Raw genomic sequence first — 24,042 nt, forward strand, 5'->3', positions numbered from 1 at the left:
TTTCATATTCTTTTCCATTACGGTTTATCATAAGATATTGAATATAGTTCCCTGTACTATACAATATGACTTCGTTGTTTATCCATCCTATATATAATAGTTTGTATCTGCTGACCCCAAACTCCCAGTCCTTCCCTGCCCCACCCCCCTCCCCCTTGGTAACCATAAATCTGTTCTCTAGGTCTGTGAATCTGTTTCTGTGTCATAGATATATTCATTTGTGTTGTATTTTAGGTTCCACATATAAGTGATATCATATGATATTTGTCTTTCTTTGTCTGACTTACTTCCCTTAGTATGATCATCTCTAGGTCCGTCCATGTTGCTGCAAATGCATTATTTCATTCTTTTTTATGGCTGAGTAATATTCCATTGTACATATGTACCACATCTTTATCCATTCATCTGTCGATGGACATTCAGGTTGTTTCCATGTCTTAACTATTGTAAATAGTGCCTGTGAACAATGGGGTGCATGTATCTTTTCGAATTGTAGTTTCCTCAGGGTATGTGCCCAGAAGTGGGATTACTGGATCATATGGTAGCTCTATTTGTAGTTTTTTAAGGAACCTCCATACTGTTCTCCATAGCGGCTGCATCAACTTACATTCCCACCAACAGGGCAGGAGGGTTCCCTTCTCTCCACACCCTCTCCAGCATTTATTGTTTGTAGACTTTTTAGTGATGGCCATTCTGACCGGTGTGAGGTGGTACCTCCTTGTAGTTTTGACGTGCATTTCCCTAATAATTATCGATGATGAGCATCTTTTCGTGTGCCTGTCGGCCATCTGCATGAACTCATGATTTTAGATTTCATTCAACCACGTCTCTCTGCAAGCCTGCTGTGTGCCAGGCACAGCACATGGGAGTGGAGGCCCATCTTCTATGGGATTTCGGGTTCCAAAGTGAATGTGTGACGTGAAAATAACACGCAGTCCACCTTGCCCTTGAAAATTCCTTCAACCGCTGATAAGATACAATCTAGAAGCCTCAAAACCTCCCGTTTTTTCCTCCGGCGTCGAAGCAGGTTAGCGTTCCTTGGTTGAGCACCAAGTTGGCTTCTGGGTGGGGAGGCTGTGTGTGAAAAATACATCCTTAATCCAAGAGTGACTGTCAGTGCAGTACGGTGCTCCCAGTGGGAGGGGCTGTGTTGCTGAGAGTGACTGAGGGAACAGAGAATTCCTGCCTGCCCCCAGCACGCAGCAGGATTTCACTGAATGGTGTGACGGTTTTGTCTCCCTCCTTCTCCCTCCTTCCCTCTCTCGCTGTGTCAGTTGCCAAGAACATATTGAATACGTGTCTGTCATGGTGTGTATCGCATGATTCTACTGATGATAAGCAACCTCAGTGAAAACTTAATAATGCCATGCACGGTTTTTGCACTTCCCATTCATTAACTCCTTTGCTTCTCAAAAGAACTCTCAGAGATAGATGCTATTTAGAACTCTGTTCCCAGATGAGAAAAACAAGGGGCAGAGAGTTTAAGTAACTTGCAAAGTCATAGAACTAGGACGGAGCAAAGCTGGGCTTTGAACCCAGGCAGCCTGAGTCCAGAGCCTGAGCAGGAAACGCAGAGGGAGGCTTCTACCATATCTCATTTAGATCTTCTTTTAAGATGAGAAAACTTGGCCCCCGGGAGCGTATGCGTATGCTTAGCTGTGTAAAGCTGGGACTCAACTCCTTCAGACTGGGCTGCCTTTCTCCTGTTCCCACAGGGTACGAGGCAGGGCTGGAAGGGGTCTTGAGGTCCAGCAGAGTGGATGATGATAGCAATGCCAGCATGTATTATGTTATTCTTTTCCACTAGAGTGTATCCCAGGATATTGACTAGAGTTCCCTGTGCTATACTGTAGGACCTTGTTGTTTATCCATTCTATATGTAATAGCTTGCATCTACTAACCCCAAACTCCCAATCCATCCCTCCCCCACTCCACTTCCCCCTTGGCAACCCAAGGCCTGCTCTCTATGTCTGTGAGTCTGTTTTTGTCTTGTAAATAAGTTCATTTGTGTCATATCTTAGATTCCATAGAGAAGTGACTCATGTGAAAGTCGTCTTTCTCTGTCTGACTTCAATTAGTATGATGATCTCAAGGTTCTTCCATGTTGCTGCAAATGGGATTATTTCATTCTTTTTTATGGCTGAGTAATATTCCATGGTGTGTGTGTGTGTCTGTGTGTGTGTGTATCACATCTGCTTTATCCATTCATCTCTCAATGGACATTTCAGTTGTTTCCATGTCTTGACTATTGTAAATAGTTCTGCTATGAACATAGGGGTGCATGTATCTTTCTGAGTTTTAGTTTTGTCCAGTTATAGCTGGCATGTATTTTTGCTTGCTACAAGCCAGTCACAGTTCTAAGTACTTTTCATGCATACAATCCTCACGTCTACCCAATAACATGGAAACGTTTACAACCCCCATTGTACAGATGAACAGACTGAGGCACAGTGCAGGCACTGGTTTGCCTGAGTCACAGAGCTAGTAGGTATAGAAACTGGGGTTCAAAGCCAGGCTGCCTTATTCCAGAGTCAGTATTCTTCACTCTATGCTCTACTGTCTCCATATATAATTTATTTTCTATAATATCTATAATAAACTTTACACAATTGTTTCTACCTGGAGAGATTAGGAAGGATGTAGCATTTGAGCCGGACCTTAATCATACCATTTTAGGATCATTTTTAACAGTGCACTCCACTGGCACACACACACACAAAAAGATTTTTAAAATTTCTTTACATTCAGTTTTCAAAGGCACATCTACTACAGACAGCCAGTTCTGCTTGCACGAAACCCTGTACACAGTAGAGTTTGTAATTGCTGCTGATGAAGAAAATCAAGGATTTCCCTCCCTCCTGATTTAGCATTTAAATTTTTTTCCATCCTTTGCTGCATATATTTATTAAACCCTGAATCTAGTAAAGGAAAGTCCCCAAATTACATCTATGCTGTTTCCTTGGAGAATGTATCTGTTGGAACAGAAGCACGGAAAGTTCTTCTTGGAAGACCCCCGGGAGAATGGAGAGGTCGGTAAAGAGCTTGACAACAATGAAGGTTATGAAAATGATAAACTGAGAAAGGTAGAAGAGACAGGTGATCAGTGACACCATCATCTGTAAACATTAGAGTGGAAAGAAATGGATCCTAGTACACTCTTTAGTCCTACCATGGTGGTTCTCAACTGAGGTGGCATTGGGTGAAGTCTGGAGACATGTTTGGCTGTCACAACAGGAGGATGATACTGGCATTTCGTGTGCTGAGTCCAGGGATGCTGCTAAATATGTAAAGTGCAGAGACTAGACCGAGAACAAAGACTTTTCTGGCCCCAAACATCAATAGCATCTAGACGGAGAACCTCTGCTGCCCAGTGAACAATATTTGTTTGAGTATAATGGATCCATTACTGGTTTCCAGCTTTTAGACTCAACCTTTGTAAAAACACCGGAGGCTTCATTATACTTCAGGACACAATGTAGATATTATCAACCTTGAGAGGATAAAAGGAAAAGTTAGAAATGAGAAAAGTTGAGAGGTCAATGTGGTATTAAGAGCTGAAGGGGCATTTAAGCGGTGCTACTATTCTCATCTTATAAAGTGTGCGGAGTCTCAGTTACCTTTCGCTGCATAAAAAAGCACATGTTGTGGCATAACCAAGGCGATTGTAATTTATATTGTTTTCTGTTGTGGTTCTGGGAGTTGACAGGACTCAGCTGGCTGGCTTCTGCTCAGCTGGGGGAGTCCCCTCGAAGGCTTCCTCATTGATGTATCTGGTGGGTCAGTGCTGGATTTCAGCTGCTGACCAGATCATTTACACGACAGTGGCCTCCCCATGTGACCTGGTCTTCCTCACAGCATGGCGGCTGCATTCCAAGAACAAGGGTCCCCAGGGAGAAAACCGGGTGGAAGCTATATCGCCTTGGATGATCGAGCCTCAGAAATAACAGGGCATCACTTCCACTGCATTCTAAGCTTCAGACGTGAGTCACTAAGGCCAACCTGTAATGCACGGAAGGGTCCCTAGACTCCACTTCTGCATAGGAAAAGTGTCAAAACTGGGCAAACAGACTTTTAAACCACTCGGGAGTCAACACGTTATCTCTTGATGAGAGGTATGTTTGCTTAAAATGAAAGAGATAGCTAATAGAGGGACCAAAACAGGAACCTAATCATAAGGACTGGGACAGGAGAGACTGCGGAGGGAGAGAGAAGGTTTCATCCATCATCCCAGAAAATCAGTAGATAATACTTGAACCTACTATGTCAAGAAACTGTAATAGAGCATGTTATTTAGATATTTAGATATATGGAAAAAAGTCTTCATAACATAGTAGGAGAGTTGAAAGTGGTTACCTGAGAACAAAAATGGGCGGGATGGCTTTTCGTGGTATTTTATGATAAACCTTTTATCACAAATGTAATATTTTAACAACGAGGTTGTGTAACCTTGATAAGATTTTAAAATTCACATAAAAATGTAAACACACTGTGCATTGGGTTTGTGGTTCAGTGGCGTCCAAAAAACAGCCTAACTGGTGAAAGGCATGAGCAGACCGTCAGCCTCCTTTGGGCTCCGTGGTATGACATTTCCCTGCTTCCCCATGAGAGAGAGAATAATTTATTTTACCCCGTATGGCTGCTGAAATAATTCTCCATACCACACGACAGCCATTAAACCCAAGGGCTGATGTACCTTAAAAAAACAGAGTGGTTTATAAATTTGTTTGCAATGCACGTGCCAAATTGACTGATGCTTTCACTTGTTAAAAGAAGCACAGAGAGTATTTATCGTGATGCACCGTTATCGCTAATGAGAGTATGTCCGTGGTCATCTAATGGCTCTTCTGTTTAATGTGGTATGAATTGACATGTTTGGTATTCATTAGGGGCACAGGCAGGGGCGCTGGAATAACAGAGCTTGGCCAAACAAGCAAGAGACAAAGACAGGGTGATGAGTCACTATTCTATTTATTAGGTTATTGATCTTTGTTGGGAAGTGAATTGAAAAGATTTAAGAAATTAACTGCAGTGAGGGAATCACATGAAGGAAGAACATGGCTGCAGAGATGTTAGGTCCCCCACTGACTTAGGCTGGATCTGCCCCAGCTCATTTCAACAGGAATCAGGCCGGTCACCCAGGAGATGAAGGGCCAGTCACCTAGCAGTGTTGAGTTTTCATACCTGAGCCATCTACTTTGGCTGGGGGCACAGTCCAGAACTCAATGAATATATACTTCTTGAAACTGGAGTTGGGAAATGTGGATTAGGGTGGATTAGGTAAGATTACAGTAACAAGTAGCTCTGACGTCTCATTGCCGTAAGACAAGGAAAGCATTTTTATTACTCCTGCTTCGTGTCCTACATGGGGCGGCAGGAAGCTCTTCTCCATACACTGACTTGGGTTTAACAGGCTCTACCATCTTGGAGCTGAGCCACCTGGAATGTTCAGCCTCTTCAGTCAGGGCAGGTGATGAGAAAGAATGGATAAGAATAGATAATTGTGCTTGAAAGCTTGACTGCCTCAACCCAGAAGTAGCAAACAACATGGACCCTAACATTTTAGTGACTGTAAGTGTTTACATGGCCCTACTTAACAGCAAGGGTGGAAAATACAGAGGCGCAAATGGCATAGTTGCTGAGCCTTCCTTTCTCTGGTGTAAGCTGGAATTCACGGCATGGCATACCCACCAACATCTAGACTGACTGGCCAGGCATCTCTTCTGATTGATGGGTACCCATGCCATACTGGTGTTTTAGGGTTTCCCCTCACCTATATTTTAAATGTCACATTTAAATATGATATATTTTGGCAAGAAGGCGAAAAATCATTTTTATACCTGATCTGGGCATCCGTCTTTAAGTCAGCAGTGTACTTATTTTAGCATGAAACCAAAATTCTCGCTTCTTATATCCCTTTGACATTTGAAGTCCTAGAATGCAGTCTGCTGTGCACAAGGAATCATAAGATATTATTGGTTGTGTCATTGGGGTTGGCATGAAAATCAGAGGGTGAATAATGCCAATATGATAAACTGTTAATTTACGGGAATTAACAGACAGCAGAATATGCCTTCTTGTGTTTTCACATCAGGAAAATACCAGTACATGTAGTGTTGATATATGTAGTGGAAACTATCATTTATCGCTGCCCCGAGGTACCCTCTTGGCGTCCTTAGAGCTCCCCACAGTACAAATCTCATCTTCTCTAGGTAAAGTCCAAAAGCCGACTTTATGCAACCTCTCCTGAGACAGAGCAAATTGTCTGTGAGGGCTTAGGCTTGCGACTTAGTTTCTGCCAGTTGGAGGCACCTGTGAGGCTTTGTTTCCAACGCTGGGGCAAGGAAGTATGTGGGCATCCATTTGGCTGCTTGAGATTTGGGGAGAGGTAATGAGATTCTAAAACAAGCTGCCTGATTTGTCAGCTTCCTAATCATGGCAGAAGCAGCAAGTCCATGGTGGGCCCACTCTGTGGCTCCAGGCCTTGATCTTGGGAGGTGGGCTGGAGACTGTTCCTTCAAGGCCATCAACGGTGCAGGGCTCTGCCCACACTCGACAAATCCCTTTCAGCTGAAATGAGCTACAGTGGATTCTGTTGTCTGCAACTAAGATCCTTGACTGACAAGTGTTTCTCAAAACTGCACATTAGTTCCAAGATATTTTGAAGAATGGGTAAATATGGTAAGAAATCGAGTACCTATTTTTTATTTATTTTTTTATTTTTATTTATTTTTTAAATATTTATTTATTTATGGCTGCATTGGGTCTTCGTTGCTGCACGCGGGCTTTCTCTAGTTGTGGCAAGCGGGGGCTACTCTTCATTGTGGTGTGCGGGCTTCTCATTGCAGTGGCTTCTCTTGTTGCAGAACACAGGCTCTAGGCGCGCGGGCTTCAGTAGTTGTGGCTCGCAGGCTCTACAGCACAGGATCAGTAGTTGTGGCACACGGGCTTAATTGCTCCGCGGCATGTGGCATCTTCCCGGACCAGGGCCCGAACCCATATCCCCTGCACTGGCAGGCGGATTCTTAACCTCTGTGCCACCAGGGAAGCCTGAGAACCTATTTTTTTTTAAAAAAAACGAATCTATTAGCAATGCAGGAAGTTGCAGAAGTATCAGGAAAAGGATAAGTATGTTGCAGATTGCAGGCAGGTCTCAACTCTGCTCCCAAAGGCACAAGATCAGCTCCTCAGATGCTGCCAGTGTTCTCAGTGCAGATCCCTGATTCAGAGTGTGTGAATCCTTCATCTCCTGATGACCCGTAAGGATGCCACCATGTTTTGTCTTTGCTTCAGTGGAGCATTTGATATGGTCTAATTCAGTGATAAGTTATTTTAGTCTCTCCAAGGGTGTTAGGCAGGCAAGTAAAGAAGCATGAGTTCTGAAACCTGCTGTTTAAATTAGTGTGATTTCTGCCCACATATTTCCATGCAAACGGGAATGTCCAGGTGTGTTTCTTTTTTAAAAAATTAAGTAAAATACTTGTCTCAGAATTTATCCTGGGGAATTTCTTACCCGACATGGGAGCAACTTTCTAACACCTGGGGCCATTTCTGGAGCTGCTGTCGCTGGTGCCCTGTCACGTGCCCTCAGCCCTCCTCTGGGCAGTTCCCTGACCTGGTCCCAGTTTGAGTCATTCAGACAACTTCCCACAGGTGGGTCCAGGGCTTTTCTTACATCCTGGGAGCCTGTGCCCAGGTGTGGAGGTTACAGCCCTGGGGGACGAGTGCTTCCAGCCTGTGCACCCCCTACTGTTGGCTTTCCCTCCTTCTCTGCCTCCCATGCCTCACCCCTCATTCCCACCCCCTGAAAATAAATTAGCTCAATCCGGAGCCTTGTCTCAGGCTCTGCTTTGGGGTAAAACTCAAACTAATGCAGTATCCAGTTTGCAGATCGGCTAACAAATTGATAATCATTAAAGAAATAAAAAGTCTGCCTCTCAATACGAATTAGAAGGAAACCCTATAAAACAATGTGCTTTCATCTAAAGTCTCCTGGTTGAATTTATCAAGTAGGATTCTTTGTAAGCAAAAGAAAATTATTCTGTTTTTTGTTTGTTTGTTTTAACCACGTTTGAGGTATGACTGACATGTAAAAAACTGTACGTATTTAAAGTATACAACTCGATGAGTTTGGGGATACGTATATACAGTAAGTCCTGTACGTACGAACCTTCAAGTTGCTAACTTTCAAAGATGTGAACGCTTGTCCACATGTCCAATCACATAAGTTAGTTCACGTGTCTGGAGTACATTGTCACGTGCGTGCATCCTCTACAAGTGGTCGTGCTTTTGTGAGAAACAAGAGGAAGAAGAAGTAACTGGAGAACTGAAGAGATTCACGATGCAGGAAGTGGCAGGGGATTTTCTTTATTTCAGGACGCACTGTTAGATTTTGAGGTACAGGACCCGAACGTAGAACGGTACACGAAGGTTGCAGCAGCCATTCAGAATGCAATCCAGTGCTACCGTGTCATCTACGACGAGAAAAAAAGAGCTACTACCCAGACATCACTCGGTCGTTTTTTTTCAAGAAGGTAGATAGAATTGAATCCAGCAAGGAACCAGCACCTGAGCCATCAACGTCAGGCGTGAGTGCAATTGCAGCTCACCCTCCATCCCCTGTTGCTGACGATCCCTCAGCTCTACCATCTCCCTCCTCCTCTCCCTCCTCCAGTCAGTAACTCCTCCTGCCTGTTCACTCGATGCCAGCCCCTGTGTGCCAGCTCTTCTTGTACGTCACTACTGTACTTTTCAAGGGACTGCACTGTAAGATTAAAAATGTTTTCTTTATTTTTTGTGTTGTTTCTTTTTATGTATTAGTTGCATGAAAAGTATTATAAACCTATTACAGTACAGTACTATGTAGCCAATTGTGTTAGGTGGGTACCTAGGCTAACTTTGTTGGACTTAAGAACAAAGTGGGCTTACGAACGCCCTCTCAGAATGGAACTCGTTCGTATGTAGGGGACTTACTGTACCTGTGAAAACAGCATCACTACCAAGACCATGGACATACCCATCACCTCCCAAAGTTTCCTCCCTCCCTTATTATTATTACTATTATTATTACTAGTGTGTGTGGTGAGAAAACTTAACATAAGTTCTACCCTCTAAAAAAGAATTTATCAAATGAATCCAGGCTCTCTCAGAGAGTATATAAAATAGTTAAAAAGGCAGGAACCAGGACCTTAGTGGAAATACAGGTAAGAAGACAAATGGCAGACGTTTCCAGGTGCCGCCAATGGGACGAACGAAATAGAAACATCCTTGGCCGTTGCCTCACTCTCCTTGAATGAAGTTCAAATCCAGGGTAGGAGTACCTGTCTGTCATAGCTTCAGAGAGGTCTGCCGACTCCTGTGGCCAGGGGCAGAGGGTTATGGTGATTTTCAGTCCTAAAAAGAAGGGATGGTTTCCCCAAAGGAAAACTGAAGTCCTATTACACCAAAGGACTCGGAGCAGGTGAAAACGAAAGCTGTCCATCCCAGGAACCCTTTATTTTCCTTTAAAAATATTATAAGGAAATTTACTTTGATATTTCACTCAAATCTTGTTTGTTGGAGAGCTTACACCCTCTTCTTCTGTCCTTATATGTGCCCAGAGGAAATGCTATCTTTGTGTAAATCTAAGTAAAAGCAAGCTGAGTGTGCCAGTTAACTTTATTGCCAACTCCTCATAATGCCCATCTTTCAAATTTCTCTCTCGCTGAGTTAAAAGATGTGAAACGCCCTGCTTGGAGGTAAAGGGATAGGGCTGCATGCCGCTTTTTTTTTTTTTTTTTTACAGCTTTATTGGAGTATAATTGCTTCACAATGGTGTGTTAGTTTCTGCTTTATAATAACAAAGTGAATCAGTTATACATATACATGTATCTCCATATCTCCTCCCTCTTGCGTCTCCCTCCCTCCCACCCTCCCTATCCCACCCCTCCAGGCGGTCACAAAGCACCGAGCTGATTTCCCTGTGCTATGCGGCTGCTTCCCACTAGCTATCTATTTTACGTTTGGTAGTGTATATATGTCCATGCCACTCTCTCGCTTTGTCACAGCTTACCCTTCCCCCTCCCCGTGTCCTCAAGTCCATTCTCTAGTAGCTCTTTTTCTTTATTCCTGTCTTACCCTTAGGTTCTTCATGACATTTTTTTCCTTAAATTCCATATATATGTGTTAGCATGCATGCCGCTTTGATCAGATAAGCCTCCAACGTTCCCAGATGCAGACATGGAACCGAGCTTCGCACATCGTAGCCGAAGGCGGTGCTTCCATTTGTGCTCCGTTCTGTTTGTTTAATGGGATGATTGTCCTTCTCTGTGCTCCTCCAGTGGGGTGCCCACAGCTTCATCTATGATGCTTTCGTTCAGAGAGGAAGCAGTGGATGCGGCCGACACCGCATTTATTTATTCCAGCCGTGTTTGTCCAGTTTAACAAACGTGGGATCGTTTCAAAACCACATATTAAAATGATCTCCAAAAGCCACAGTAATGTTGAAGGTCCAGACATTGTTTTCTTCTCATTAAGGGACAATAGACAATTTAACTTGCTTATTTCAGCCTAAGACCTGTGAAAACTGATGAGGATTTCTTCCTTCCAGGGTGTGTCAGATGGGATTGTGATTATCTGTGAGTAACAGGACACACAAACACAGAAGGATGAAGTAAGCAGGATTTTAGTCTTCTCTCCAGCTGTGTTCAGAGGAAGCAGTCCCAGCTTAGTGCTGCAGGGCATCCAGCATCCAGGCTGCTTCTCCTCGGGACTCAGTCATTGTACTAGTTTCCTGGGGCTACCCTAACAAAGTACTACAAATGCGGCGGCTTAAAACTACAGAAATGTACATGGAAACAACCTAAATGTCCACCAACAGATGAATGGATAAGGAAGATGTGGTACATATACACAATGGAATACTACTCAGCCATAAAAAAGAATGAAATAATGACATTTGAAGCAACATGAATGGACTAGAGATGATCATACTAAGTGAAATAAGTCAGACAAAGACAAATATCATATGATATCACTTATAGGGGGAATCTAAAATATGATACAAATGAACTTATGTACGAAACAGAAGCGGACTCACAGACATAGAGAACAGACTGGTGGTTGCCAAGGGGGTGGGGGCAGGGACCGGCTGGGGGTCTGGGGTTAGCAGATGTAAGATATTCTATATAGGATGGATAAACAACAAGTCTTACTGTATAGTACAGGGAACTATATTCAATATCCTGTGATAAACCATAATGGAAAAGAAGATGAAAAGGAATATATGTATATGCATAAAGGAATCACTTTGCTATACAGTAGAAATTCACACAACATTGTAAATCAACTATGTTTCAATTAAAAAAAAAAACAGAAATTTATTCTCTCACAGTTCAGGAATCTCCAGATCAAGCATCCAGCTGTCAACAGGACATGCTCCCTCTGGCAGCTCTTGGGAAGGACACTTCCTGACTCTTCCAGCTTCTGGTGAGGCCAGCATCTTTGATGCTCCTCAGCTGGTGGCTGCATCCCTCCCATCTCCACCTCCATCTTCACAGGACCATCTTCCCTGTGCTTCTGACTTTGTTTTCTCTTCCTATGGGGAACACCAGTCATTGGATTAGAGCCCACTCAAACCCAACATGACCTCATTTTAACTAATTATATGTGCAATGGTTCTATGTTCCAATCAGGTCATATTCTGAGGTTCCAAGCAGACAGGAATTCTGGGGGACACTACTCCTTTGCAGTCATCATGCACCTTTGGGTCCAGTAAATCCATTCTGAGGTCCATTCTGAGAGCGGGTGAGTAGGTCCAATTTCTTCTGAAGTCCAACCAAGTTAGCCTAGGTACCCAGCTAACACAATGAGCTATATGATACTGTACTGTAATAGGTTTATAATACTTTTCACACAAATAATACAAAAGAAACAAACACAAAAAATAAAGAAAACATTTTTAATCTTACTATACAGTCCCTTGAAAGGTACAGTAGTACCAGTACAAGAGCTGGCATCCAGGGGCTGGCATCAAGCGAACAGGCAGGAAGAGTTACTGACTGGAGGAGGGAGAGGAGGAGGGAGATGGTAGAGCTGAGGGATCGTCAGCAACAGGGGACGACGGCGAGCTGCAATTGCACTCACCCCGGACGTTGATGGAATGCACGTTTGCATCTTTGAAGGTTCGCAACTTGAAGATTTGTATATAAGGGACTTACTGTCTTTATCGAACACTTAGAACTTCTGAGGTGCCAGGCAGTGTTGTAAACACTCTGCAATTATAAACTCACCTCAACCTAGGGCAAACGCAAGGGTGGGTACTGTTATCCTCATTTTATAGTTGAGAAAATTTAGGCACCAAGAGTTAAGTAAGTTGGGGCTTCCCTGGTGGCGCAGTGGTTGAGAGTCCGCCTGCCGATGCAGGGGACACGGGATCGTGCCCCGGTCTGGGAGGATCCCATATGCCGCGGAGCGGCTGGGCCCGTGAGCCGTGGCCACTGAGCCTGCGTGTCCGGAGCCTGTGCTCCGCAACGGGAGAGGCCGCAACAGTGAGAGGCCCGCGTACCACAAAAAAAAAAAAAAAAAAAAAGAGTTAAGTAATTTGGATTCCCTGGCATTCCAGTGGTGAAGACTCTGCACTCCCAGCGCAGGGAGCGTGGATTTCGGGAACTAAAGCCAAAAAGAAATTATATTTAATAACAAACAATTTTTGTAACGGAGTTAAGTTGCCCAGGGTCACCCAGTGAATCGTGTCAAGGGTGGGATTTGAACCCAATGGTCCCATATCAGCTTCCTCACGGTTAATCGACTGTACTACACTGAACCGTGTGGCTCTTAACAGCAAACTCCAACTCTGGGGGTACAAGAGACAGCACTAACTCCGTCATCACCTGTGCACAATGGGAAGGCAGAAAGGGTTGGCACGAAACCACCTTCAGAATCTGGTTTTGTTTTAACTTCCATGGAAGCTTCCCCCAGTGACTGCCCTTTATATGTCACCGACCAGAACTGTGTCACAGCTTAAGTGCAGCCAAAGAAATGTAATAATTTTAGCTGGGCAGTTTACAGCCTCAAACGAAATTGGCATTTTGGTAAGTAGGCAGGAAGGCAGAATGCACATTGGGTGAGTTACAAACTGTCTCTAACACACAGATCCATCTCTTGATGTGTTTTTTTGTGTTTTTTGTGTGTGTGTGTGCGGTACGCGGGCCTCTCACTGCTGTGGCCTCTCCCGTTGCGGAGCACAGGCTCCGGACGCGCAGGCTCAGCGGCCATGGCTCACGGGCCCAGCCGCTCCGTGGCATGTGGGTGGGATCTTCCTGGACCGGGGCACGAACCCGTGTCCCCTGCATCGGCAGGCGGACTCTCAACCACTAAGCCACCAGGGAAGCCCCCTTGATGTGTTCTTTAAAAATTTTTATTGAAATATAGTTGATTTACAATGTTGTGTTAGTTTCAGGTGTACAGCAAAGTGATTCAGTCATACATATATATTCTTTTTAGATTCTTTCCCTTATAGGTTACTACAAGATATCACGTATAGTTCCCTGTGCTATACAGTAGGTCTTTGTTGGTTCTCTGTTTTATATAAAGTCATGTGTCTCTGTTAATCCCAAACTCCTAATTTACCCCTCTGTCCTGTTTTCCCCTTTGGTAACCATAAGTTTGTTTTCTATGTCTGTGAGTCTGTTTCTGTTTTTGACATGTTTTAGACTGTTCCCCATCTCATGTAATGTTTTCCTGTACCCATTATCTTCTCCTCTGTTTTAAAATTAATTTTCAAGAGTGCATATGAACAAATGACTGTGCTCATACACGAAGAGAAAATTGAAATCCTAGAAGCAGGAGGAAATTTTGAAAAAACAAACAAACACTCTAATGTTGGTTCCAATACGTTAGACCTCCATATGACAAATTACTTCACACTTAAGTCACAGCAGACTGTCGATGCTGTATGCATTTCCCTTACACCCTTCCAGACCAATTCCCAGTGTTACCGTCTGCCAGGAGCTTTCCTTGGGACTGTTGAAGCCTGTCTGCCTGCACACACAGCAGGCTGGATGAATGTATAAATACCCCAGCTCCCTTGCCCCTCTGTGGAATTATTTTTAGGGGTGATTTCACATAACTTCCCCACAGGGAAATATATCATAATCCATTGCAACATATTGAAATATATAAAATGCACGGTATATTTTGTAAAAGAGATCAACCCCTGCAGGACAAAGCTCCAGCCTCCACTGTGGTCGCTGGCAGGACACACACCCTCACTGGCTGCCTCTTCCTCCCTGTATCCCTTCCCCACTCCCTTCCTGAAGTTTCCTGAACCTCCCAAACAAATGGCCCTTGAGTCCTCATCCCAACATCTATTCTAGGGGCTTTCCAAAACGAGATGCGGGTCATCATTCTCTCCAGCAAAATGAGGACGGTTATTGTTTCCTTACAATAGATGATAATGAGTTAGATTCCAAGAAAAGGATGTGTGACCTCACTCATGAGGTTGTCCCTTTTTCTGGTGCCACAGTCAGCTTCTCTTCCCGCACCCACACTCCCTCCTATCCTCTGGTGACCCTGAAGTTCTGCAGCTGTGTTGTCAGATTCCCAGGAAGGACTTACTGGCAAGAACAGGATGCCCATGTGGCAGAAGGCGAGCGTGGAACTATCAGTAAGAACCGAGACCGAGCTTTCTCAAGAGATGCTGCCTTTGTTTCCTAGGCACAGGGGCTCTGATAAGGTGAACTCATGGCAATAAGGCAGCTGAGTTCCAGGGTTTTATGGGATGATGTCTCAGCCCAAGCCAGGGCTCAGCGGGCACTTTCACCACCACCCTCTTGTCTAGAGACTTTTGTGAGCCATCCATACACCATTCACGTCCTGGAGAAAGCCAGTGATGCACAAGAGAAGGTTCTTTTTTTTTTTCACGTTATTTAGTTTTTATTGTATTTTTTGCACTACTCAAAACTTTATTAATGCAAGTGAAAGAAACAGACTTAACTAATTCAAACAAAACACAGCAACAACTTAAAAAATAAAAGCAGTAGGGAATATATTGCTTTTTATAACCATGAAGTCCGTGGATTATTGGGTGGATCTGATCTAGGTTTCTTTTTTTTAATTTTAATTTTATATTGGAGTATAGTTGATTGACAATGTTGTGTTAGTTTCAGGTGTACAGCAAAGTGATTCAGTTCTACATATACTCTGTAAACATATATATACATATATATATATATATATATATATATATATATATATATATATATATATCCTATTCATTTTCAAATTCTTTTCCCATTTAGGTTATTACCGAATATTGAGCAGAGTTAAGAGAAGGTTCTTGATGTCAAAGAATTGCACAGAGAAGGCAGGGGAATACCAAGCCTGAAATCTCAGTCCCTAATCCCCACCGAGATCCTGCAGGCAGAGTGATGCTTTCTGTTTAGAGGATAAGAAATCACCCCAGATGTGCGGGCTCACAGCTGCTCATTGGTTACCGCAGGGTCGTTTCTCGTGATGCTGACCTGACTGCAAATGCATTAAAGGCCTTATGAGTTGGAGCAGACATGCTCTTTACTTTTCCACCACTGATGTGAAAAATTGTTTTCTTTGATACTGGTGTCCTAATGCTGCTCCTCTAGTCTGTTTTTTCCGTGTGGAGTGGGCCAGTTTGGGCCCGAGAGTTAAAATGCTTTTTTCCACTTCTTCCCAAAGTAAGAATAGTTCCTTTTGATCTCTACCCTTTAGAGTAGAAAAATACGCCCGGCCTTTTTCCTTCCCAGAGGCAACAGAAAGTAGCACCGCATTCTGACTGGGCTCCTTTATTCTTTTACTATGTTTGTACCCAAAATAAAACAAAATCTGGCTGGGAACCCACAGGGGAGGAAAAAAAAAAGGTGCATAAGCAATGGGGTATTTGGAGGCCTATGCATATTCAGACAGTTTGAGGCATGGTCTTTGAAATTCAGGAACATTACAAACTGTAGTCTTGTCTTTTAGAATTAAAATAAAGGAACAAAATATATATTTATATACATACATGTGTATATATATATATTATCATTTCCAAAGGCTAAACCAAATGAGCTAAGTATAAAATGAACCAAGTCCTATAAAGGAAAAGTAAGATCTTATATAATAAATGGAAAGTTGACATAAGGAAAACGGTTATGTAATTTTAAGATGATAAACTTCTATGCCTTCTTCTGGCGTGCGGCTGAACAGGCATTTGTGATTTCACATGAAAACCAAATTAACCAGAATCTCTGCAAGCTTGTCTCTAAGAGATGCAAAAGTCTCCCTAAACAGCTCCTAATGCCTGTCCAGATGTTTTCTTGTTGCTGTACCAAGGCTAGGTCAGTCAAGTTCAGACTGACAGAAGAAACTCGGTGTGCATGCTGACACAGAACCTCTTAGAACACGATGGACATGTGATGAACGGGGGTTGAACTGAGAATGCCATGGGCTAGAACTTGGAAGTCTTGTTATATAGAGATTTTGGGTTACACATGGACTTCTTTTTTTTTTTTTTTTTTTTTTTCGGTACGCAGGCCTCTCACTGTTGCGGCCTCTCCCGTTGCGGAGCACAGGCTCCAGACGCGCAGGCTCAGCGGCCATGGCCCACGGGCCCAGCTGCTGCGCGGCATGTGGGATCTTCCCGGACCGGGGCACGAACCCACGTCCCCTGCATCAGCAGGCGGACTCTCAACCACTGCGCCACCAGGGAAGCCCAGGGACTTTGATTTTCATGTGATTAGAAGTGACAATCTCTGCAGAGAAGAATGAGATTCCTAGGGCTCAATGTTCTCCATCTGAGAAATGGGCTCATATGATCTCCCAGGACTGTGCCAGTTCACAAGCCACAACAGTATAAGAGTAGCCAAAGAAGGCATGGGCTCACTGGGGAGAGAAGTGCAGAGTAAGGATTATTGCTCAGTGTCTGGGAAAAGTCACGTGTGTACCCAGTGCCAAGAAGAAGGGACTCATGCAGACAGATAATCATATGATCTCACTTATATGTGGAATCTAAAATAATGATACAAATGAACTTCTTTCCAAAACAGAAGTAGAATCACAGACATAGAAAACAAATTATGGTTACCAAAAGGGAAGGTGCAGGAGGGATAAATTAGGAGTTTCGGATTAACAGATACACACGACTATATATAAAAGAGATAAACAAGGACCTACTGTATAGCACAGGGAACTCTAATATCTTCTAATAACCGATAATAGGAAAGAATCTGAAAAAGAATAAATATATGTATATATGTAACTGAATCACTTTGCTGTACACCTGAAACCAACACAACATTGTAAATCAACTATACTTCAATAAAAATTAAAATTAAAAAAAGAAGGTACTCATGCACAGAGGACTGAGATACACAGCAAGGAGATGCTCGTGCTGATGTGGATTCCATTTCCTTCCCTGTTGGGCCCTTCTCCATGCCTTCCACGGGCTCTGGGTGAGGTTCTGGTGAACAGAAAGCAAATGCAGCCCACGGAGCTTACCATCTAGGAGAGGGATGAAAGGATTGAACGACTATAAGTAACAGTAAAACGGCAGCTGTGTCGGGTGCCTGAAGGAGAGGCCCTGCCTTTCTTTCCTGGGCTCTGAGGGGCTGTCATGTCCTCGACCTCTGCAAGCAAATAACAGGGGCAAGCGGGGGGTGTCCCACAGGACACGTGTGTTGAGCTGAGCTCTGGAGGGAGTGTTTAGTAGGGAAAATGCGTGCTTGGGGGGGGTGCGTGTGTGTGTTGTGCGTGCGTGTGTCACATTGATGGGGCTCTGGGAGTGTCACTGGGGCCATCATAGCATTCCAGACAAGCACAGAGGCCAGGATGTGAACATTGACAGGACGTGAAAGAAGCCTGAGCAACAGCCTACAGAGTGAGGGTCTCTCACAGCCTCTGCCTGCCCCCTGCTTCATTACTCATCTAGGCACCTTGCTCCTCTGGTCAACAGTTGACTGCTTACATTGGAATCATTTTGTGTGGATTTATACCAATTGGAATGGCGAACACATGGACTCAGGAGCTGAACATCCTGGGTTCAAATCCTACCTTCACTAGTTCCTAGCAGTGTGACCTTGGGCAAGTGACAAAACCTCTCTGTGCCATCCACAAAATGGAGCGAATACGAATGTGCGTTGTGATGCTGCGAGAATTTGTAGGTCCATATTTACAAAGTGCTTAGGGCAGTTCCAGGCACATGGTGAGGTTTGTCAAGCATAATGTTAGTGATGCATTTGCTCCTTCACCCCCACATATGATACGCCTTCTCCATCATACTCTCCCTGCGTGAGTCTGGGTGATGGTGGAACGCTGTCTCCTGGCCGCTGTGACCCCTCGGCCGGTGCCCCGTGCCGGGTCTGAGCCCGAGTGAGGGTGGAGCTCTTTGTAGGGAGGCTGGGGAAGGCGGTCTGCGCGCGGATGTGCAGGGGTGTGACCGTCGGATGTGTTTGGTTTTCCAGGAGGCGGAGATCCTGAACACAGCCATTCTCACTGGGAAGACGGTGGCCGTGCCGGTGAAGGTGGTCTCCGTGGAGGAGGACGGCGCCGTGACCGATCTCAAGTCTGTGGAGTGCCGATCTTCCGATGAAGCCGTCATTAAGGCAAGTCGACACCTCCCGGGCCCCTGCAGAAATCCGCTGTCGTGTCGGCATCCGTGTTCGTTGAGCTGCTGGGACCACGGGGCCCTCCGGGATCCCCCCCGATCCCGCTCTGGTTAGCCTGCCGCTTCCATTCCCTGCCCAGGAATAGAACATCATGGGAACTGGTCTGGGGAGCAGTCTTGGTCTGTGATGCTCTGACCTTCCGCGTTTCCCAGTGCTTGTGGCCTCTTCCCCACCTCCTGGGGAGGTTGCGAAGGGATGAGGGACCACCATCCTAACCGAGGCTCCGGTCCCCCAACCGCCCGGCTGGGAAGCGGAGGGAAGCTAGATGAACACATATGCAGCCACACTCTGAGGTGATTTGAGTGCACAAAGCGTTGGTGGAAAGTCAGTGTGGGTATAAAGTACACCAGTACCCCCAGCTTTGATTCACCACCGTTCTCCGCTTCCCTGGCCAACCCGCAGAATTCTCCTTGACTTAGGGATGAGGTGACCAGCTCCCGCCGGGCCTCCTGTAAGCGCCGAAGACTCTTTCCTTTCCTCTGGCTTCTTTCTCCTTTTAAACTGAACGCAGAAGTGATCTAAAACAAAGGCCCTCGGGGGGATGCGCCAGGCGGGGGACTGAGTTTGCTCTTCCAGGCAGCTTGTAGCACGATGCCAGTCGGCAGGGGAGAGGGGTTTGTCACGCTGCCACCACCCACTGTGGAGACAGAGGCATCCCGGCACCTCCTCTGATGCTGTGAGATGCCAGCTAAAGCCCCAGGCTGGTGAGGGGTGTGGTCCGGGGAGGGGGACTCCCATCCTTGTGGTCCCGGCACTAGGCAGAGCCCACTAGCCTTCCTGCCTGTTCTGCGCAGGGACTGCAGGCCCTCTCTGCCCCCATGAGAGCCCCAGGGCGCGTTTCCACCCACGAGGGGGCCGTGGACAAACGCAGCTTTGAATCGCCGCTAAGTGCCGGGTCCCGTTTCAGATGTTAGGACCACAAGTTAGAGGCACATGCCTGTCCTTAGTTGCTCGGAGAGAAGGCAGAGATGGGAGAAGACAATGGAGCCCCGTGGCACGTTGCATGACACGCCGCCGCCCACTTATTCCAGAAGCCCCTTCACATCAGTACATGGCACATCCATCCTTCGAGTGGCTCAGAGCAGCATCATGGCACATCCTGGACTTCCCGTTCTCTCTCTCTCCCGCATCTGGTCCTTCAGCAAATCCTGCTGGCAGTTGTTTTTTTTTTTTTTCATTGAAGTGTAGTTGATTTACGATGTTGAGCTAGTTTCTGCTGTTCAGCAAAGTGATTCAGAAATATATATCTATATATTCTTCTTCAGATTCTTTCCCATTACAGTTTATTACAAGATATTGAGCAAAGTTTCCTGTGCTCTACAGTAGGACCTTGGTGTTTATCTATTTTATATATAGTCGTTTGTATCTGCTCATCCCAACACCTAACTTATCCCTCTCCCCCCGCTTTCCTCTTTGGTAACCATAAGTTTGTTTTCTATGCCTATGAGCCTGTTTCTGTTTTGTATATAAGTTCATTTGAATCTTTTTTTTTTTAGATTCCACATATAAACACTATCATATGACATTTGTCTTTCTCTGTCTGACTTACTTCATTCAGTATGATCATCTCTACGTCCATCCATGTTGCCACAAGTGGCATCATTTCATTCTTTTTTACAGCAGAGTAATATTCCATTGTATATATATATACCACATCTTTATCCATTCATCTATCATCGACGGATATTTAGGTTGTATGGGTGGTTATTTTGAAAATAAATCTCTCATTATAGGAATAGAATCTGTAGCTACAGAGTGGGGTGAAGCCATGTGCTGGAGGCAGGGACTGGACCCATATTTGTCCCCCACCATCAGTGGAGACCCTAATGGATGCAAATGAAGCTTCAGAGGCAGAAAAAGCACCTGTAGGCTGTACGGCATTAACTCTGTCTGTGTACCTGGTGCTATCTCTTCCTACCACAGCATCCTATTTGGACACCAAATAATAGTGTTCCTCCCCTGAAATTGACTTACTAGTGTCAGAATTTTTTGTTGCTTGATTAAGAATAAATGTTTTAGTTTAGAGAAAACAGTATTTCCTTTCCTCAATCATAGACCCACCTAATTCTCTTCTTCTCTATCCACCTGTCAGTTTCTAACATATAAAGCCTCATTTCAGAATTGTTAGTAGGCCTTGATTCCTGATACAGGTTAAATATAGATAGAAGCACTATACCAGTGATGATAATAGAAATAACAGTGATTCTATAAGTGTTGGGTGTTCATTACCCAGCAGGTGAGCATTTCTTTAATCCTCACAGCAACCCCAAGAAATAGTATTATTTTTATCCTTATAGTTCAAATGAGGAAATTGAGGCACTGAGAGGTTTGTTTGTGTGTGTGTGTGTGTGTGTGCGTGTGTGGCAAAATACATATACCGTAAGATTACCATCTTAACCATTTGTAAGCGGACAGGGCAGTGGCATTAAGTACATTCACGTTGTGCCACCATCACCAACATCCACCTGCAGAGCTCTTGCATCTGCAAAGCTGAAATTCGATACCCATTTAAACACTAAGTCTCCATCAAACACGAATTCCCCCTCTCCCTGCCCCTGGTAGCCTCTATCCTACTTTCTGTCTCTATGAATTTGACCACTCTAGGTACCACATATAAGTGGGATCATACAGTATTTGTCCTTTGAGTCGGGCTTATTTCACCGAGCCTAATGTCCTCAGGATTCAGACATGCTAGAGCATGGGTCAGAATTTCCTTCCCTTTCAAGGCTGAATCATATTCCATTGTATGCATAGACCACGTTTTATGTATCTATTCATCCATCGATGGACATTTGGGTTGCTTCCACCTTTTGGCTATTGTGACTAATGCTGCTATGAACTCACAGAGTTTTGACACATCATTAGAAACCAAGATTCATGATACCCATTTCTAAGGCCTGTTTTGTTTTCGCTTCTATCACTCATCCTTCAGGACAGGGGTTGGCAAACTATGGCTGCCATGGTAACAAGTTAGGAACACCCATCTATTTATTATTGTCCATGGCTGCTTTAGCAATGCTGTGGCAGAGCTGAGTAGCTGTGAGAGGGACTGCAAAGCCAGCAAAGCCAAGAATACTTAACTATCCATTTCTTTACAGAAAACGTTTGCCCACCTCTCTTCAAGGACTCTGTGCAGGCCTTTCCTTCATGGGTGATTATTTACCATGGCACATGGAGAGCCCACACTCCCAGCCAAAAATAACTCCTCCATGCATGGATGCTAGCAGTCCCTCCAACAAGACATCATACCATTGGGCCAAGCATTAATTCTCCCTGCACTCCTTTGTCAAATTGAACATACTTATGCGAGAGACTGTATATCTCCATTCCTGAAAATGTTGTCAGAATGAACTTGCTTGGATCAGTTTCCTCTTTGAGAGTCAAAATCAGGACAAGCAGAGATTCTGCCTCCTGGGAAAATGGGATAAAGTGTGTCAGAGAGGGCAAGCCAACCTTGCCTTCCATCCTGGGTTAGCCAAGGGCAGCATCAGCAAACATACCTCACACAAAATTCTCAACATCACCAGTCGAATATATAACGCATCTTTCTATTATGCTTAGACATTCCTGGCAGTCCTTCTCAATACCATCAATCGTGGGTATAAGAGATGAAACCGGGCTTCCCTGGTGGCGCAGTGGTTGAGAGTCCGCCTGCCGATGCAGGGGACACGGGTTCGTGCCCCGGTCCGGGAAGATCCCACATGCCGCGGAGCGGCTGGGCCCGTGAGCCTGCGCATCCGGAGCCTGTGCTCCACAACGGGAGAGGCCACAACAGTGAGAGGCCCGTGTACCGCAAAAAAAAAAAAAAAAAAAAAAAATAGAGATGAAACCTCTTTGGCATCTTTGACCTAGAAAGGGGCCACATAACCTCTCCATACCACCTCACTTATAGAGAATTTACATAAGGGATCTTGGAGAACATCAAGGCCAGGGATCATAACCCTAGAATACAAGATCCACACAGTAACTTAAATGTGTAAAGAAAATATGGAGTAGTGGGGACAGCAGCAAACTGAGCAGCATATGTCTGATCTAAAGGTGCAGACAGTGCCACATCCTACATGACTATTGCTTTACAAAAAGAGTACACACACTGCTTAAGAGTTTGGGCTGTCATGCCAAATTGCCTGGATTTAAATCCTGGCTCTGATGTTTACAAATGAGAACCGGGCCTAGATACTTAAACTCTCTGTTCCTCAGTTTCTTCAGTTGTAAAATGGATATAACATTCCTATGACAAATTTGGTTCTGCATTGAGTTGAGAAATCAATCGATTAGAGCCACTTGGATCACTTGTATACTTGTTTTATGAGTAGCGATTTGCCTTTTAGCTACATCCCTAACTTCAGGAATATCTGCACAAAATCTTTCCAAGTTTAATTTAGAACTGAATAAGTGGGGTCAAGGTTAGAAGGTAAAGTGAACTTTCCCCAAGCTTCCCCACTGGTGTTACTGCTCTTGACTTTGTCTTCCATCCCAAAAACTATTCTCAACCCATCAGTGAAAGCATTCCTTTAGAAATGTGAGTCACATCACATCACTTCTCTACTCAAGATCTTCCTGTGGCATCTCCATCTCCCCCAGGGTAAAAGCTAAATGCCTTACAATTGCCACGAAGACCATCCAATCTCCCAGTCCTCCCTTGTGCACCCTCACCATCTGACCTCATTTCCTGACTTTCCCTCCAGCCACACTGCCTTCTGGAGATTCAGGGGACCTCACAGACATGCTCCTGCCTCAAGACCTCCACACATCTGCTGTCTCTTCTGCCAGATGCACACACAGCTCACCCCCTCACTTCCTTCAGGTCTTAACTCCAAAGTCCCCAGTCCACATGGCAACACTCTAGCTCAACCATTCCCCATCCCCCTTCCCTGGTTTATTTTTCTTCTTGGAACTTATCACCATGACCTTGTTTATCTGTTCACTGTCCACCCCTATGAGGCCAAAGCCTTGTTGGTTTGACCATTGCTGATTTCCTGGTGCCTAGAACAATAGCAATCACTCTATCGATAGCTATTGAAAGGAAGGGTCTTATCTATAAAGTCACAAAGTGGACCAGGGAGAAGAACTCCATCTCTTGGGTGTGACATGGAAGATTCTGATATTCAAGGGAAACTTCCCTTCAATAGGAGAAAAATCAGTAAACAACCCAGCTCAACATTCTCCTCTTTGGGGTGAGGAGACATCTATATATTCATTGTGCAGTGGAATTTCCCTGAACCTTCATAAAAAAAAAAAGCAAGATCATTTCAAGGATGGTGGGTGGGACTTCCTCCATGACCAAGAGAAAATATGCAGGAGTTCCAACTGATGATGGATATTGAGTTGATGGGTAATATTCAGAATTGTATTAAAATGGCTCTGTTAGTCTGGTTCAAAAAAGAGG

The 24,042-nt window shown here is 44.6% G+C and overlaps 1 protein-coding gene across 1 annotated transcript in view; it reads left to right on the forward strand.

The window, feature by feature from the left end:
- Positions 1–24,042, forward strand: part of TMEM132D (transmembrane protein 132D) — a gene marked incomplete at both ends in the record, with an annotated part of 633,090 nt that overhangs the window by 531,010 nt on the left and 78,038 nt on the right. The window contains one exon of the mRNA XM_082640474.1: positions 18,450–18,590. Within this exon, the coding sequence (XP_082496600.1) occupies positions 18,450–18,590 (141 nt within the window). The remainder of the gene's footprint in view (positions 1–18,449; positions 18,591–24,042) is intronic.

This window comes from Mesoplodon mirus (genome assembly GCF_964341445.2).
Source record: "Mesoplodon mirus genome assembly, chromosome: 13".
Taxonomy (NCBI): Eukaryota; Metazoa; Chordata; class Mammalia; order Artiodactyla; family Ziphiidae; genus Mesoplodon; species Mesoplodon mirus.